The following is an 18,191-nucleotide window of genomic DNA, read 5'->3' as shown; positions in this document are numbered from 1 at the left end:
TACTGTGTGGAGGACTGTGTGGGCCCCCATTGTACTGTGTGGAGGACTGTGTGGGCCCCCATTGTACTGTGTGGAGGACTGTGTGGGCCCCCATTGTACTGTGTGGAGGACTGTGTGGGCCCCCATTGTACTGTGTGGAGGACTGTGTGGGCCCCCATTGTACTGTGTGGAGGACTGTGTGGGCCCCCATTGTACTGTGTGGAGGACTGTGTGGGCCCCCATTGTACTGTGTGGAGGACTGTGTGGGCCCCCATTGTACTGTGTGGAGGACTGTGTGGGCCCCCATTGTACTGTGTGGAGGACTGTGTGGGCCCCCATTGTACTGTGTGGAGGACTGTGTGGGCCCCCATTGTACTGTGTGGAGGACTGTGTGGGCCCCCATTGTACTGTGTGGAGGACTGTGTGGGCCCCCATTGTACTGTGTGGAGGACTGTGTGGGCCCCCATTGTACTGTGTGGAGGACTGTGTGGGCCCCCATTGTACTGTGTGGAGGACTGTGTGGGCCCCCATTGTACTGTGTGGAGGACTGTGTGGGCCCCCATTGTACTGTGTGGAGGACTGTGTGGGCCCCCATTGTACTGTGTGGAGGACTGTGTGGGCCCCCATTGTACTGTGTGGAGGACTGTGTGGGCCCCCATTGTACTGTGTGGAGGACTGTGTGGGCCCCCATTGTACTGTGTGGAGGACTGTGTGGGCCCCCATTGTACTGTGTGGAGGACTGTGTGGGCCCCCATTGTACTGTGTGGAGGACTGTGTGGGCCCCCATTGTACTGTGTGGAGGACTGTGTGGGCCCCCATTGTACTGTGTGGAGGACTGTGTGGGCCCCCATTGTACTGTGTGGAGGACTGTGTGGGCCCCCATTGTACTGTGTGGAGGACTGTGTGGGCCCCCATTGTACTGTGTGGAGGACTGTGTGGGCCCCCATTGTACTGTGTGGAGGACTGTGTGGGCCCCCATTGTACTGTGTGGAGGACTGTGTGGGCCCCCATTGTACTGTGTGGAGGACTGTGTGGGCCCCCATTGTACTGTGTGGAGGACTGTGTGGGCCCCATTATACTGTGTGGAGGACTGTGTGGGCCCCATTATACTGTGTGGGCCCCATTGTACTGTGTGGAGGACTGTGTGGGCCCCATTGTACTGTGTGGGCCCCATTGTACTGTGTGGAGGACTGTGTGGACCCCATTATACTGTGTGGGCCCCATTGTACTGTGTGGAGGACTGTGTGGACCCCATTATACTGTGTGGAGGACTGTGTGGGCCCCATTATACTGTGTGGGCCCCATTGTACTGTGTGGAGGACTGTGTGGGCCCCATTATACTGTGTGGGCCCCATTGTACTGTGCGGAGGACTGTGTGGGCCCCCATTGTACTGTGCGGAGGACTGTGTGGGCCCCCATTGTACTGTACGGAGGACTGTGTGGGCCCCCATTGTACTGTGTGGAGGACTGTGTGGGCCCCATTATACTGTGTGGAGGACTGTGTGGGCCCCATTATACTGTGTGGGCCCCATTGTACTGTGTGGAGGACTGTGTGGACCCCATTATACTGTGTGGAAGACTGTGTGGGCCCCATTATACTGTGTGGAGGACTGTGTGGGCCCCATTATACTGTGTGGGCCCCATTGTACTGTGTGGAGGACTGTGTGGGCCCCATTATACTGTGTGGGCCCCATTGTACTGTGTGGAGGACTGTGTGGGCCCCATTGTACTGTGTGGAGGACTGTGTGGGCCCCATTATACTGTGTGGAGGACTGTGTGGGCCCCATTATACTGTGTGGAGGACTGTGTGGGCCCCATTATACTGTGTGGGCCCCATTGTACTGTGTGGAGGACTGTGTGGACCCCATTATACTGTGTGGAGGACTGTGTGGGCCCCATTATACTGTGTGGAGGACTGTGTGGGCCCCATTATACTGTGTGGAGGACTGTGTGGGCCCCATTATACTGTGTGGAGGACTGTGTGGGCCCCATTATACTGTGTGGAGGACTGTGTGGGCCCCATTATACTGTGTGGAGGACTGTGTGGGCCCCATTATACTGTGTGGAGGACTGTGTGGGCCCCATTATACTGTGTGGGCCCCATTGTACTGTGTGGAGGACTGTGTGGGCCCCATTGTACTGTGTGGAGGACTGTGTGGGCCCCATTATACTGTGTGGAGGACTGTGTGGGCCCCATTATACTGTGTGGAGGACTGTGTGGGCCCCATTATACTGTGTGGGCCCCATTGTACTGTGTGGAGGACTGTGTGGACCCCATTATACTGTGTGGAGGACTGTGTGGGCCCCATTATACTGTGTGGAGGACTGTGTGGGCCCCATTGTACTGTGTGGAGGACTGTGTGGACCCCATTATACTGTGTGGAGGACTGTGTGGGCCCCATTATACTGTGTGGGCCCCATTGTACTGTGCGGAGGACTGTGTGGGCCCCCATTGTACTGTGCGGAGGACTGTGTGGGCCCCCATTGTACTGTACGGAGGACTGTGTGGGCCCCCATTGTACTGTGTGGAGGACTGTGTGGGCCCCATTATACTGTGTGGAGGACTGTGTGGGCCCCATTATACTGTGTGGGCCCCATTGTACTGTGTGGAGGACTGTGTGGACCCCATTATACTGTGTGGAGGACTGTGTGGGCCCCATTATACTGTGTGGAGGACTGTGTGGGCCCCATTATACTGTGTGGGCCCCATTGTACTGTGTGGAGGACTGTGTGGACCCCATTATACTGTGTGGAGGACTGTGTGGGCCCCATTATACTGTGTGGGCCCCATTGTACTGTGTGGAGGACTGTGTGGGCCCCCATTGTACTGTGTGGAGGACTGTGTGGGCCCCCATTGTACTGTACGGAGGACTGTGTGGGCCCCCATTGTACTGTACGGAGGACTGTGTGGGCCCCCATTGTACTGTGTGGAGGACTGTGTGGGCCCCCATTGTACTGTGTGGAGGACTGTGTGGGCCCCCATTGTACTGTGTGGAGGACTGTGTGGGCCCCCATTGTACTGTGTGGAGGACTGTGTGGGCCCCCATTGTACTGTGTGGAGGACTGTGTGGGCCCCCATTGTACTGTACGGAGGACTGTGTGGGCCCCCATTGTACTGTACGGAGGACTGTGTGGGCCCCCATATTGTATACTGGTTGGCCTGCGACATTGTCCACGTTTTTCATTTTGGCCCTCTGTGTGTTTGACGTCTCTGATCTATGTTGTAATGTACAGGATCTCCATAAATAGATGAAATAGCACATTACTGATGGGAGACACGGTACAGTAATCTGAGTTCAGCTGCTGCACCTGGCAGAAGAATGTGGCTTGTGCCCCCCGCAGCGCAGCAGGGAGTTTCAGATTTGCATTTTCTTTCTCCCTTTTAAAAGAAATGTTGTACCTAGTAATGGAAAGTAAGACCGCCGGATTCAGAGATGACAGAGATTTAGGAAAACTGGTGCAATGGAATAATTGCTATAGCAACTAGTTTGCTTCCTTAATTATCATATGGGCTTCTGAGAAATTTAGAGAAACCAAGAACAAGAAAAATACCCAAATAACTGAAAGTAGATGTATAAATCGCACAGTGCAAAAATAATAATAAATAATAAAGGGTATTTAGTTAACATAATTTTGATCAAAATAATGTGAAAGCCATCCCGCCACTTCACGGCAACCCTTATGGGACAGTCCTAACTCTAATATTAAAAACCTTACCATTTGTCATTTCTGAGAAATTGAGTCTGATTGCTAAGATCAAGTGCGCAGGTTTTCAGAATTCGCCCTTTATGCCTATTCGGCAAAGATTTTTGTAAAATCAAAATTGTATCCAGTTATAATCATGGCTAAAGGTCAACGAAGCCTTGAATAGGTGGCATATGTAAAGACTTTTCCTTAAGTTTGTAACACTGTATATTTTGCATGTACTGCAAATACACCAAGCGTATGGACAAAATAAATCCATAGGTTGTTACCAAGTTTGTTGTCTTGGCCTCAGGGCTGTGGAGTCGGAGTCGGTATAAAATGGACCGATTCCTAAAATATATAATAAATTGGGTACAGTAGTACAATGCAGGATGTGCTGTAAATGTTTTCATAAGAATTTGGGAAAGTTGTGAAATGTCCTATAAATGTCTGTTCTGTTCCTGATGTAAGGGTCTCTGCTTAGGTGAGATGAATCTGTGCTGCACTTTATGTACACGCTCAGCAGTGAGGCCGTGCTGTGAAGACGGACATCAAGGGGGCGAAGGTTTGGCTTACTGACTCCACAGCCCTGCTTGGCATACGTTCAGTGGGTATATGGTGACTATACCTTTCAGTGCAAAGTGGCCCATTATGGGAAATAATCTAGCATGTTTTTATTGGCCATGTAAGCACCTGTATTGTGTATGGGTGCATATGACTGGAGTGTCCTTTCTGTGCTTATATATATAATATACTGGTGTAATATTACTGTGTTTTCATTTACTTTGTTTAATTTCAAATTCTTGTTTTTCCTCTGAAAGAAAAATAAGATGCCGAATCTTGAGGCCCAAGTAACTAGCAGCTTGCTGCAATTTCCGGAGATCACAATAGAAGCTCTCCAGGAGGATGAAATTAACCTGGAATCTGTCTTGCGTGCAAAGTTTACCCCAGGTAAGAGATATGTAACATCTAATAGAACGATGGTCTGTTTGCTCATTGTTTTACCAAATGAATGGTAAACGTTTTTTTTTCCAGTCTTCTTTAATCTTTTCTGATAAGTGATGATTGTTAGATTGGTGGGGTAAAAGTAGGACTAAAGTGGAGTTCATACAAGCGTATCTTGTGGTCCGTATACGGGCTGCATCGCCTGACCTCGTGGCCGGCTTCCCAACCTTAGCTTACAGCCTCGGGTCTGAAGCGGTACGTTTTGGACCTTGTGCTTCATATACGGACTGTAAAATACAGTTGTGCGAGCCCTGCCTTACACCGATCTAACAGTTATCCCCTATACTATGCAGCTAACTCTCTGTTGTGGGGGCATATGCCCAGTGTTTCTTGTAAAAACTTATATCTTTAATCTGTTTTTACAAATATGAAGTTATAGGCTCAGAAAAGGTTGGCAGTGCATGTGTGTAATTTATTTCTCTTTTCTGTAAAGGGAGAGCTGGGCTTGCTTGGCTCGCATGTGGACCCCAGCTTGAAGTTACCAATTCAGTAACGGGTGAAAGACTTTCTGCATACTGTTTTAGCTCAGTGACTGAGAGACCTCCCACTGTTGTCGCTGTCAAAGAGTTTTCATGGCAGAAGAAGACAGGACTTCTTGTGGGTCTGCTTGAAGCAGAAGGCAGTGTTCTTTGCTTGTATGATGTCGGCATTTCAAAAGTTGTTAAAGCAGTGGCGCTCCCTGGCTCGGTAAGCACTTCTAAACTTGATTGATTTGCTCTATCGTTTTTGGGAAACTGTTATAATTTATATATTTTCTTGTGCTTTCAGGTAACGGCTGTTGAACCCTTAGTGAATGATGGCGGAGCCAATGCCAGTACTCAGCATTTACACCAGAGTCTAAGATGGTTCTTTGGCGTGGCAGCTGTGGTTACAGATGTTGGGCATGTTCTTCTTATTGATCTATGTTTAGATGATATCTCTTGCAATCAAGATGAGTTGGAAGCGTCAGGTATTTTTCTTAATAAATCAGGATTTTTAAAATATATTTTAACAAAACTAAATCAAGTTGTGTTAAAGGGGTGACCACATTTTAGTAATTGATGGCATATTACTAGGATTTGTCAGCACACAATAAACACAAGGGGTCTGACCTCTAGAGCACCCAACAATCCTAGGAATAACCTTTCCCTTCTGAACATTGGTGTGAGGCCACCTGCTGCGGCACTTCTTCATTCAAGTGGATGGGGCTCTTTGCCTTTCCCAGCACAGTTCAGATATCACGACCACCTTTGTGCAGAAAAAAAATTAAGAGCCTGAAATGCGCCCCCCCCCCACCCCAAATTGGTTTGGGGCCCCAGAGATCAAGTGATGGCATATCACATATCAGCATTATGCTATTTACTTGATTTGGAATTCCCTTTATGATTTCACAAAACAACATAATGCCATTAACCTCTTTAGTGCCTTTGCGATATACTGTCTGTATTCATTCCTCGTGGTTTTTAAGATGTCTGCTTGCTGTCCTTTATTAGTAATATTCATTGTTTGCTTCTGGTGGATAAACATTTTGCACTGGTCATGTGATGGGCACATAGCTACAGCGCTGTGTACACACGTGCTTCTCACTAAATTAGAATATCATCAAAAATTGTATTTCAGTTCTTCAATACAAAAAGTGAAACTCATATATTATATAGAGTCATTACAAACAGTGATCTATTTCAAGTGTTTATTTCTGTTAATGTTGATGATTATGGCCTCCAGCCAATGAAAGCACAAAAGTCATTATCTCAGTAAATTAGAATTAAAAAACACCTGCAAAGGCTTCCTAAGCATTTAAAAAGGTCCCTTTAGTCTGTTTCAGTAGGCTCCACAATCATGGGGAAGACTGCTGACTTGACAGATGTCCAGAAGGCAGTCATTGACACACTCCACAAGGAGGGTAAGCCACATAAGGTCATTGCTAAGGAAGCTGGCTGTTCAGAGTGCTGTATCAAAGCATATTAATGGAAAGTTGAGCAGAAGGAAAAAGTGTGGTAGGAAAAGGTGCACAAGCAACTGAGATAACCACAGCCTTGAAAGGATTGCTAAGAAAAGGCCGTTCAAAAAAATAGGGGGAGATTCACATGGAGTGGACTGCTGCTGGAGTCATTGCTTCAAGAGCTGCCACCGCACGGACGTATCCAGGACATGGGCTACAAGTGCCACATTCCTTGTGTCAAGCCACTTATGACCAATAGACAATGCCAGAAGAGTCTTACCTGGGCAAGGAGAAAAAGACCTGGACTGATGCTCAGTGGTCCAAGGTGGTGTTTTCAGATGAAAGTAAATTTTGCATTTCATTTGGAAATCAAGGTCTGAGAGTCTGTAGGAAGAGTGGAGAGGCCACAATCCAAGCTGCTGGAGGTCTAGTGTGAGGTTTCCACAATCAGTGATGGTTTGGGGAGCCATGTCATCTGCTGGTGTAGGTCCACTGTGTTTTATCAAGACCAAAGTCAGCGCAGCCGTCTACCAGGACATTTTACAGCACTTCATGCTTCCCTCTGCGGACAAGTTTTTTGGAGATGGAAATTTCATTCTTCAGCAGGACTTGGCACCTGTCCACACTGCCAAAAGTACCAATACCTGGTTTAAAAGCCATAGTATGACTGTGCTTGATTGGCCAGCAAACTCGCCCGACCTTAACCCCATAGAGAATTTATGGGGTATTGTCAAGAGGAAGATGAGAGACACCAGACCCAACAATGCAGACGAGCTGAAGGCTGCTATCAAAGCAACCTGGACTTCCATAACACCTCAGCAGTGCCACAGGCTGATCGCCTCCATGCCACGCCACATTGATGCAGTAATTGATGCAAAAGGAGCCCCGACCAAGTACTGAGTGCATTTACTGAACATACATTTCAATAGGCCAACATTTCGGATTTTATTTCATTTTTCAAGCTGTTATAAAGTATTCTAATATACTGAGATACTGACTTTTGTGTTTTCATTGGCTGTAAGTCATAATCATCAACATTAACAGAAATAAACACTTGAAATAGATCACTCTGTGTGTAATGACTCTATATAATAGATCCCTCTGTCTGTAATGACTCTATATAATGGATCCCTCTGTCTGTAATGACTCTATATAATAGATCACTCTGTTTGTAATGACTCTATATAATCACTCTGTTTGTAATGACTCTATATAATAGATCACTCTGTTTGTAATGACTCTATGTAATCATTCTGTTTGTAATGACTCTATATAATAGATCACTCTGTGTGTAATGACTCTAATAGATCACTCTGTGTGTAATGACTCTATATAATAGATCACTCTGTGTGTAATGACTCTATATAATCACTCTGTGTGTAATGACTCTATATAATAGATCACTCTGTGTGTAATGACTCTAATAGATCACTCTGTGTGTAATGACTCTATAAAATAGATCCCTCTGTCTGTAATGACTCTATATAATAGATCACTCTGTCTGTAATGACTCTATATAATAGATCACTCTGTGTGTAATGACTCTAATAGATCACTCTGTGTGTAATGACTCTATATAATAGATCACTCTGTGTGTAATGACTCTATATAATAGATCCCTCTGTGTGTAATGACTCTATATAATAGATCCCTCTGTGTGTAATGACTCTATATAATCACTCTGTGTGTAATGACTCTATATAATAGATCCCTCTGTGTGTAATGACTCTATATAATAGATCCCTCTGTGTGTAATGACTCTATATAATGGATCCCTCTGTCTGTAATGACTCTATATAATAGATCACTCTGTTTGTAATGACTCTATATAATCACTCTGTTTGTAATGACTCTATATAATAGATCACTCTGTTTGTAATGACTATGTAATCATTCTGTTTGTAATGACTCTATATAATAGATCACTCTGTGTGTAATGACTCTAATAGATCACTCTGTGTGTAATGACTCTATATAATAGATCACTCTGTGTGTAATGACTCTATATAATCACTCTGTTTGTAATGACTCTATATAATAGATCACTCTGTGTGTAATGACTCTATATAATCACTCTGTGTGTAATGACTCTATATAATAGATCCCTCTGTGTGTAATGACTCTATATAATAGATCACTCTGTCTGTAATGACTCTATATAATAGATCACTCTGTCTGTAATGACTCTATATAATAGATCACTCTGTCTGTAATGACTCTAATAGATCACTCTGTGTGTAATGACTCTATATAATAGATCACTCTGTGTGTAATGACTCTATATAATAGATCCCTCTGTGTGTAATGACTCTATATAATAGATCCCTCTGTGTGTAATGACTCTATATAATCACTCTGTGTGTAATGACTCTATATAATAGATCCCTCTGTGTGTAATGACTCTATATAATAGATCCCTCTGTGTGTAATGACTCTATATAATAGATCCCTCTGTGTGTAATGACTCTATATAATAGATCCCTCTGTGTGTAATGACTCTATAATAGATCCCTCTGTGTGTAATGACTCTATATAATCACTCTGTGTGTAATGACTCTATATAATAGATCACTCTGTGTGTAATGACTCTATATAATAGATCACTCTGTGTGTAATGACTCTATATAATAGATCCCTCTGTGTGTAATGACTATATAATAGATCCCTCTGTGTGTAATGACTCTATATAATAGATCCCTCTGTGTGTAATGACTCTATATAATAGATCACTCTGTGTGTAATGACTCTATATAATAGATCCCTCTGTCTGTAATGACTCTATATAATAGATCCCTCTGTGTGTAATGACTCTATATAATATATAAGTTTCACTTTCTGTATTGAAGAACTGAAATAAATTAACTTTTTGATGATATTGTAATTTTGTGAGAAGCACCTGTAGTTATGAGCTATGCCCGTATGTGTCTTGTATTACAAAGACTGACTTTCACTAGGCAAATTAAAGGTTTCTATTCAATTACATCAAATGGAGGTATTGAAAACTGTAGAGAATTAATGTAGAAAGTCTATTAAAATATTGTATAACTTGTATTTAAAGAAACCGTAATATATTTAAGGGAAGAAGTAAATTTAATCTAGTGTAAAACAGTAAAGAGAGGCGAGGGATTTGCTGCAGTGGTATCTTTCATTTACACATTATAGCACTTGCTCACTTAGTTTGGGAATTAGTCAGACATCAGCATAGAGAAGACCCAAAATGGATAGGACAGACTGCACGATGTAAAATGTGTCAAATATTCCTATTGTTTTTCTACCCTCTGCTCCTCCCTCCTGTCCTTATATTTGTTGCAGGATCTGTCTTTTGGTAGGACATAATGAGACTTGGTGTAAGGAGAAGCACAAATCAAGATGGTGCAGGGAGGTGGCGAGGGTGGACTTCGGTTTTGCTTCAGTTTGGGCATTTTAAAACGTTCAGAACAAAATGGGTATCTAGGAGCGGGCTTTACTCCAATGTTCTTAATACGGACAGACCTTTTTCAGATTCCCAATTGTTATTCAAAACTCCTTTTAAGTGGTCACTGATTCTATAACCAACGCTGAAATCAATACTACAAACCGCTCATCGCTTTTTGCATGTTTAACTTGCTGCCTCCTGATAAAGTGGCTGAAGAGCTGACTAAAATGTAGTTTTTTTTATTTTCCCTTTTAACAAACGTTCTGCGGCTGTTGGTATTATTCCCCTGTACCTGGGATAGGTTGTGTTGGATGTAATGACATGACAGCGTAGCTCTTCTCCTAGGGGTTTTCCAGGGGGTTCCTGGCCCTTGTAATGACTGTAAATGCTGGAAGTGAGATCTGAGAGTGATGAGATTTTTTTTTCCAAAACTCGCCATTCCCTCTGAAAAAAAAAACCACAGCTAAAATGTGTTTTATATCACCTTACTGCTGGTTGTACTGCTGTATTATAGCCATGCTACTTTTCTCTGTGTTCTGCATAGGGGCAGGAGAGCAGGAGCCCCTCATGTCGTATAGGAGACATCATAGCTAGTCTTTACTTAACAACTTATTCCACTGAAAATCAGAGAGGAAATGTAACAAATGTTTGTTCCTCATGTACAAACACGACAGCTTATGTAATTACAGGCAAATAGACTTAAAGGGGTTGTCCACTACTGGGACAACCCCTTAAACGAAATGTTCGGCCCCCCAATAAAAAAACCCTATATTCACATCCCGTGCCGGCTTAGTTCCAGCGGTGTCAGCACTCGCGGTCCCGGGTCTGTGATGCGGTGGAATGACCTGTGATGCCCGGCGCCCAATCAGTGCTGGCGTCAGTCTGCGCCTTCGTACAAACTGAACATGGAGGATCCCAGATTTCTTCTTCATGTTTAGTTTGTCTGAAGGCCGGGACTCTGACGCCAGCACTGATTGGGCGCCGGGCATCACAGGTCATTCCACCGCATCACAGACCCGGGACCGCGAGTGCTGACACCGCTGGAATGGAGCCGGCATGGGAGGCGAGTACAAGTTGTTTTTTTTGTTTGTTTTTTTTATCAGGGCTGAACGTTTAGTTTTAAGAAGGTGTTAGTGACAACCCCTTTTAATGTTGAAATGCTTGTTTCTGTCAATTTATTTATAGACCTTGAAGTCATTAGTGGGATACCTGCAGAAATCCCTAAACTCCGAAAAGCGGCTAATCGAGAGAGACGACACATAGGTCTTCAGCTGCTTGCACCTTCTGGAGCCATGGTCACCACAGTCAGCTATATAGCTAGAACTAATCACCTGGCTGTAGGTTTCTGTGATGGATACCTCTCTTTATGGAACATGAAAACTTTAAGACGAGAGTAAGTAAAGTTTTGTTTATTTTTCCATATTCAAATGCATTACTTCATTCTTAGATACATTTCAAGATTTTCCCTCACATGGCTGTATTAAGCTTGTTTTATTAGGGAAAATTGTTATTTTTTCTGGCCACACATTATTGTACATAGTAATTTAATATATAACTTTGATTAAAATGTGTATATAATGATTTTTTTCAAAGCTACTGCATATACTCGTGTATAAGCTGACTTTTTCAGCACATTTTTTTTTATGCTGAAAAAAAAAAAAACCCTCGGCTTATACTCGAGTATATACTTACATTCTGGCTGTGGGGTGGGAGAGGTTGCGGCGGAAGAGCGGTGCACAGTCGGTAGCCGGCTGCTGCAGCTACCATGTGTGCCTGCTGCTAAAGAAAATTAATATTCACTCTTCTCCACGCCCATGGGGGTGGAGAGGAGTGAATATTCATTTTCTTTAATAGCGCACACTGTCAGTCGCAGCCACTGGCTCCGTTATCCTCTGTGCATGCTATTGGAGCACACCGTATCGCTGAGCTGCTGCAGGAAACAGACTGCTGCGACTGACACTGCGCTATTAAAGAAAATGAATATTCACTCCACTCCACGCCCATAGTCCCGGCGTGGAGAAAAGTGAATATCCCGGCAGCTCACCTCAGCGTCTGAGGGCGCATGGCAGTGGCGTCATGCGCTCATCAGCTGCTGGAAGAACAGGACGCAGCACTGGAGCAGAGGGAAGGTGAGTAGAAGTGTGTTATTTTTTTTCATGTGTGCATTGATGGGGGGCCATGCATACCAGGATTGGGGATGAGGATGATATGCACACCAGGATAGGGAAATTTACCAGTAGCTGCTGCATTTCCCACCCTAGGCTTATATCCAAGTCAATACATTTTCCCAGTTTTTTGTGGTAAACTTCAAGACTTATATATATATATATATTTTTTTTTTTATTCTGTCCAAGTTGCATTGAAAGCCAATGGGAGGTGGGAAATGCTTAACCCCTTTACCCCCGAAGTTTGTTTGAACGTTAATCACCAGCGCAATTTTTACAACTCTGACCAGTCTCCCTTTCATGCAATAACTCTGGAACGCTTCAACGGATCCCACTGATTCTGAGATTTGTTTTTTTTCATGACATATTGCAATTTGTGATAGTGGTAACATTTATTTGATATGATTTACGTTTATTTGTGAAAAAATTCGAAATTTGGCGATAACTTAGAAAATTTTGCAATTTTCAAACTTTGAATTTTTATGCCCTTAAATCAGAGAGATGTGTCACACAAAATAGTTAATACATAACATTTCCCACATGTCTACTTTACATCAGCACAATTTTAAAACCAACATTTTTCTTTGTTAGAAGGGTTAAAAGTTGACCAGTGTTTTCTCATTTTTACAACAAAATTTACAAAACTATTTGTTTAGGGACCACATCACATTTGAAGTGACCTTGAGGGGCCTTTATGACAGAAAATACCCAAAAGGGACACCATTCTAAACATTGTACCCCTCAAGGTGCTCAAAACCACATTCAATACATATATTAACCCTTCAGGTGCTTCACAGGAATTGTTGGAATGTGGAAGAAAACACTGAACATTCTACTTTAGACCCAATTTTTTTTTTTTCATTTTTGCAAGCGTAACAGGATAAAATGGATCCCAAAGTTTGTTGTGCACTTTCTCCTGAGCACGCAGATACCCCAAATGTGAGGGAAAACCACTGTTTAGGGGCATGGTGGGGCTCGGAAGGGAAGGGGCCCTGACTTGGCTATTTGAATGTAAAATTTTATTTTTACACCAGGACACACCGGAAGCAGAATACTACTGTCAACATTGTTCCTTGCTCGTGCTGATGCATCGGCATGGGATAATGATGAGGGCAGCATTGATCACCCAGCGCTTGGGAACAGCGTTAACTTTACCACTGATTCCCAGGTGCCAGTTCGTGTGCTCCTGATGCGGCACACAGTTGCCACACGTATGTCACACAGGTACACACGGACACGGTTATCTCCGGTACCAGTATTTCCTTTACCGGAAATATCAAGACGCGTGAAACCGGCCTTACTCTGGACTCAGTCTGGCCTCTGTTTAGCTGTGTCCTGTTTTTCAGTCGTTAACAAAACTGTGCCCGACGGCACTTTTATGCACGCCTAATAAAAAGACTGACAATGTTGGATCACAGGCCAGACGGCGTCCACGGTGCCTCCATCTGCCTCATTACAGGGAATGTTCCGCTGGGGGTTCCTTCTGAATCGCATACTTACATGGAAGCCCTAGCGTAAGCGCTCAGCACAGAGCGCAGGATAAATGTGAGCCGAGCCATACTGCGATCTTTGGGAGGCAGAATGAACAAAGCAGCAGATGAAGAATTGTTTTAATTTTTTACGCCGTTCCTCATGCGGTGTGAGTGATTAGATCGGGTTTTTATGTTTGGTAGCTGTCACACACTAAAAACATTTTTGTTTTTTTGCATCACTATATTTTGAGAGCTATAAGTTTTCCATATTTTAGCCGACAGTCATGTGACCCCTGACGAAGCTGCTAGTGGGCAGCGATACGCGTGGGTGACCACAACAGGTATACTAACTTTGACCTCTTAATAGCGCATACAGTTATTATATTACACTCTGTATACTTTTGAACTCTATGAGTGCCTGCATAGTAGATGGTTTATGATTAACATTATGATCAGGATGTTTAGGCGATATTATTAGATGTCCTCCTCTCTTTTGATTGATCCTATTTATGCATCTTGTATTGTATCAATATTCTATATACTACTGCACTTTATAGTCATTCACTATTGAACCTTATGATCATGTACTTTTCTATCTTGGGCTATTTATGACTTTCTTTATGGTCACTATGACACATGTCTTGAATGATGACTGATTTTTCTATTCTAGTTAACCTGTTGGTGCATGTGTGGGATATTACGCCCTCACATGGTTTTGCTTTCCTTTTTTAAATGCTTTTAATGTTTTTTGTGTGGTCTAATGTCTTTTTGTCAAACTTCTGTTCAATAAAATGTTATATATTTTTGTAATACAAATATTTGGGTGCCTGGCTCTTTGTACCTGTGGCTCTTTCTCCTTCTTTCCACACCATGGCAATGATGTCACTGGGTCTCCGATTCAAGAGCAGAGCGGCATTTGTTTTTCTGCTCGCTCGCTAAATGTTGCGATCGCAGCATTTAAGGGGTTAAAGTGCTGGGAGCGGTGCGGACACTGCTCCTGGCTCTGGGTTCCAGGTATCAGCTGGCACCCACCGGCAACCGCGGCTGCACAACTTGTGTGGGCGCGATCGCCAAGAAGTAATAATACTTACCTGGTCCATAAGGTCCAGGGCACAGGGACGTATTATTACGCACAATGTTAGAAAGGGGTTAAAAAATCTGAACATTTTAATGTAATGATTTTGAGAATTTGGAAAAACCAGAATGAGCACCAAAAATGATTTTCACTGCAGGCGCTATGTAGAGCACTTTGATATTTTGCTACAGACTCAATCAAACATCGGACCACAATGATTAAAGCGAACCTGTCAGCAGGATTTAGCCCTTTAAATTAAAGGCATGGCGATAATAGCACTGTGGTGCTGATTACTGATACCTGATGTGAAGGGATCCGCTCAGTGGCTGTTGAATACTCACCTTTATGACGTTTTCAGAGAATGACGTCTTGTGTGCGTCAGAGGCGCTGCATATGCAGTGATGGCTGCGTTGTGGAATTTTATAAAGTATGCGGGTCCCTGAATAATCTGTTACCTGCTCCAGAAATAGAGGAGTCTGGTGTGGAGGGGTGGAGAACCAGAAGACGACCCAGCCCCCACGCCCTGTCCTGAAGCACAAGACACCATTTTATGAAAACTTTATAAGATGAGTAATCAGCAGCCACTGAGCGCATCCCTTCACACCAGGTATCATATTAATCAGCATCGCCGTGCTATTATGGCCATGCCTTTAGTTTATAGGACTAAAATCTGCTGGCAGGTTCTCTTTAACCGGTGTGAAACGTGCTTGCCGGCGCTTAGTGTGGTGGGCTGCATCATGTTTGTACAGGCCGGATATCCAGAAGCCGTGATGTGTTATTATAGCAGCTCTGCATGCAGTTATCATCTGGGATAAATCATAATTGTATGTCGCTTTGTGTAGGACATTTTAATGACTTAATGTGTGTATATATATATATATATATATATATTTTTTTTCAGATACCATGTTCAAATTGAAGGGGGCAGAGTTCCTGTTTTCTCCGTCACTTTTCAAGAACCTGAGAATGACCCCCGAAACTGCTGTTACCTTTGGGCTGTCCAAACGAGTCAAAGGTAATTGTTAAAATCCAATTACTAACATTGCATCCTTTCCCCAAATTATTTTACATTTCAAAATTAAGAGTTCTGTATTTTGTCATTTCTTTAGCTCTCCAGTTATGTTCTCATCATAACCTTTTAATCTTTTCTACTATAGTGGTAGAGATTTAAGCTTTCATTTGCTGCAGTTGGCTTTTGGGGACAGAAAACGTTTACCATCAGGACAAATTATGTATGAGGTAAGATGTCTGTATATTTTTATTCTGTATGGTTTGTAATGTAAAGGGGGCATTCTCAAGTTGTCTGTAGAGCACCTCACAGCTCTGAACCCTCCTTACTTCCTTGGTGAGTGCTCCTCCTCGAGTGACACTTCTGGTCAGGAGCTTTGTTTTATTACAACATTCACACTGTCATTGTTTGTTCTTTTACCACTTTATTTACATTATGGATGTATACACATTTGACTGCTTTAGGATCTTCACCCACCTCCAGCTGGTGGTCACTGTTCACTTTCCACTACATCTCTCCTGTGTCCCTTGCTGTCTTTGGTTATGTTTAAGTCCTTGCATATATTGTGTAGGGATTCATGCTCGGCAGTAGACTGCTTTTACACAGGCACTGGATTTTATTTTTTAAAGAAAACAAAACCATAAACACAAAATCCCTAGCCTTGTCCAGGCACTAACTGAACAAAATAGACCTTGGCTACTCATACACGACTCAGCTAGTCCAAGTTTGGTCAAACAAAACTGCTATTGTCCAAAGCAACCACTCATATTTGCAGTTTGGCGCACATGGCCTGTGCAGTCTCTTCTCAGAGTGGAATTCTGGCTTGTCTCTCTCTAACATCTCCAACACAACCCACTCTGCTTAGTCTTCCCCAGCTGACTGACTAAGGTGAACACCTAGCCTGGCTATATGCAGAGAAATCCAGGTGCACTTAATCAGAATCTGTAGGGCTAAGTTTTAACCCTTTGCACCATCTGCCAAAACAGAGCCTATAGGGCTTCAAATTGATTCAAATGTGAGGCTTGATGAGCTGCCACTAGATTCACACTGCCTGAATTACAGACGGCATGAAACATCGTGGTTGTACGATTACAGCCGTGTACACTTTTCACTGGAACCCCGCAGCATTTCAGAGAAAAATTTGTTTGAAAAGCCAGCCATGGACTATAGAAATAGACCTGACAAATCCGGCATGGTCCTTGGCTCACTTGTTCCTGCCCGCTCCAGTTGATTGATTTTGACAGGTCTCCTCCTATGTACACACACATGGTACAGACCTGTCAACCACCTGGAGTGGGGCAGGGAGAGGCTAGACTAGGTATATCTATTCCTATAATATAAATCTATCTATCTATATGTCAATTATTCTTTCTTTATTTTTTTTTACAGAACTTGGAATACTGTGAGGAAAGGTATAACCTGGATCTTTCAGCGAATACCCTATTTTTAAGAGGTCAAACAAACAGCATGAAGTTACTGGGCTGTCAGACTATAGAAAAATTCCATGCTCATAGCGAAAGAGAAGACGGTCTCCATGATGGTTTGTTTTTCTGTATTTTTCTCTTTCATGTCTTTTATTATGTTTGCAAGGCATATACAGAAACTGATCTGAAATTTGACTATGTAGAGTACAACAAAGTCTTATCTCGTACATCATTGTTAATCAGAAGCCGACTAGATTAAGTTTCTTCAAATGTAAAATATTTGGACCATCCTGGTCTGTCTGTACACGCTATTGTATACGATCACTTTCAAAAATTGGAAAATCCCTTTAACCCCTTAATTTTGGGGTCTTTAGGACAAATATATATTTTTTTTCATCACATTTTTTGAAGATATAGCTGAATGAGGGCTTGTCTTTTGTGGAATGAATTGTATTTATAGGTGGAAATAGAAAAAATTACAAATGTATGTATATATGTGTATGTATGTGTGTATATAAAACACACATATATACATACACTTTGCATTGTTCACCATGCAGCTTCGCATAAATGTTGATATCATTATAGTAATCAGAGATATGGAATGTTTTTCAAAGGATATATATATATTTTTTACACTACAATATTAGTACCCTAAGGGAACTTGAACATAAAATCTCATGATCATATTGTTAACGCACATCGCTACAGTGGATTACCTAATTTATCCCCGTCAACCTATCAAACCCCGACTCTGGCAGTATCTGTTAAACTGTACTGTATGGCAGACCAAAAGGCCATTTTCGGGCTCTTGGTTGCCATAGTCCATTGGCACCGCTGCGCACATTAGAGGTGCTGATGATGGTCTGACAAAGGGAGCGCTCTTTTTTTTTGGTCAGATTCTTTGTGTGCTGTTGTCACTATCGGCATATCAGATTGAACTGCTAAACCTGGTGAGAACACATCAGAATCCTGGCTGTGTATATCAATTGAGCTCCTGCTGCTCCGATGCAGAGGCTGTACCGTACAGATCCCTCAAGCA

At 43.1% G+C, this 18,191-nt stretch overlaps 1 protein-coding gene across 1 annotated transcript in view; it reads left to right on the top strand.

The window, feature by feature from the left end:
• The first annotated feature begins 4,482 nt into the window (after positions 1 to 4,482).
• Positions 4,483 to 18,191, top strand: part of LOC141273767 (protein ELYS-like) — a 105,631-nt gene continuing 91,922 nt past the window's right edge. Inside the window, exons 1-7 of the mRNA XM_073686105.1 lie at positions 4,483 to 4,614; positions 5,102 to 5,355; positions 5,437 to 5,617; positions 11,190 to 11,397; positions 15,618 to 15,731; positions 15,874 to 15,955; positions 17,115 to 17,265. Coding sequence (XP_073542206.1) covers positions 4,494 to 4,614; positions 5,102 to 5,355; positions 5,437 to 5,617; positions 11,190 to 11,397; positions 15,618 to 15,731; positions 15,874 to 15,955; positions 17,115 to 17,265 — 1,111 coding nt within the window. The 5' untranslated portion in view covers positions 4,483 to 4,493. The remainder of the gene's footprint in view (positions 4,615 to 5,101; positions 5,356 to 5,436; positions 5,618 to 11,189; positions 11,398 to 15,617; positions 15,732 to 15,873; positions 15,956 to 17,114; positions 17,266 to 18,191) is intronic.

Source organism: Phyllobates terribilis, unplaced genomic scaffold (assembly GCF_046119375.1).
Source record: "Phyllobates terribilis strain yellow unplaced genomic scaffold, ASM4611937v1 Scaffold_5__5_contigs__length_657084704, whole genome shotgun sequence".
Taxonomy (NCBI): domain Eukaryota; kingdom Metazoa; phylum Chordata; class Amphibia; order Anura; family Dendrobatidae; genus Phyllobates; species Phyllobates terribilis.
This window is presented reverse-complemented; position numbering and strand designations above follow the sequence as displayed.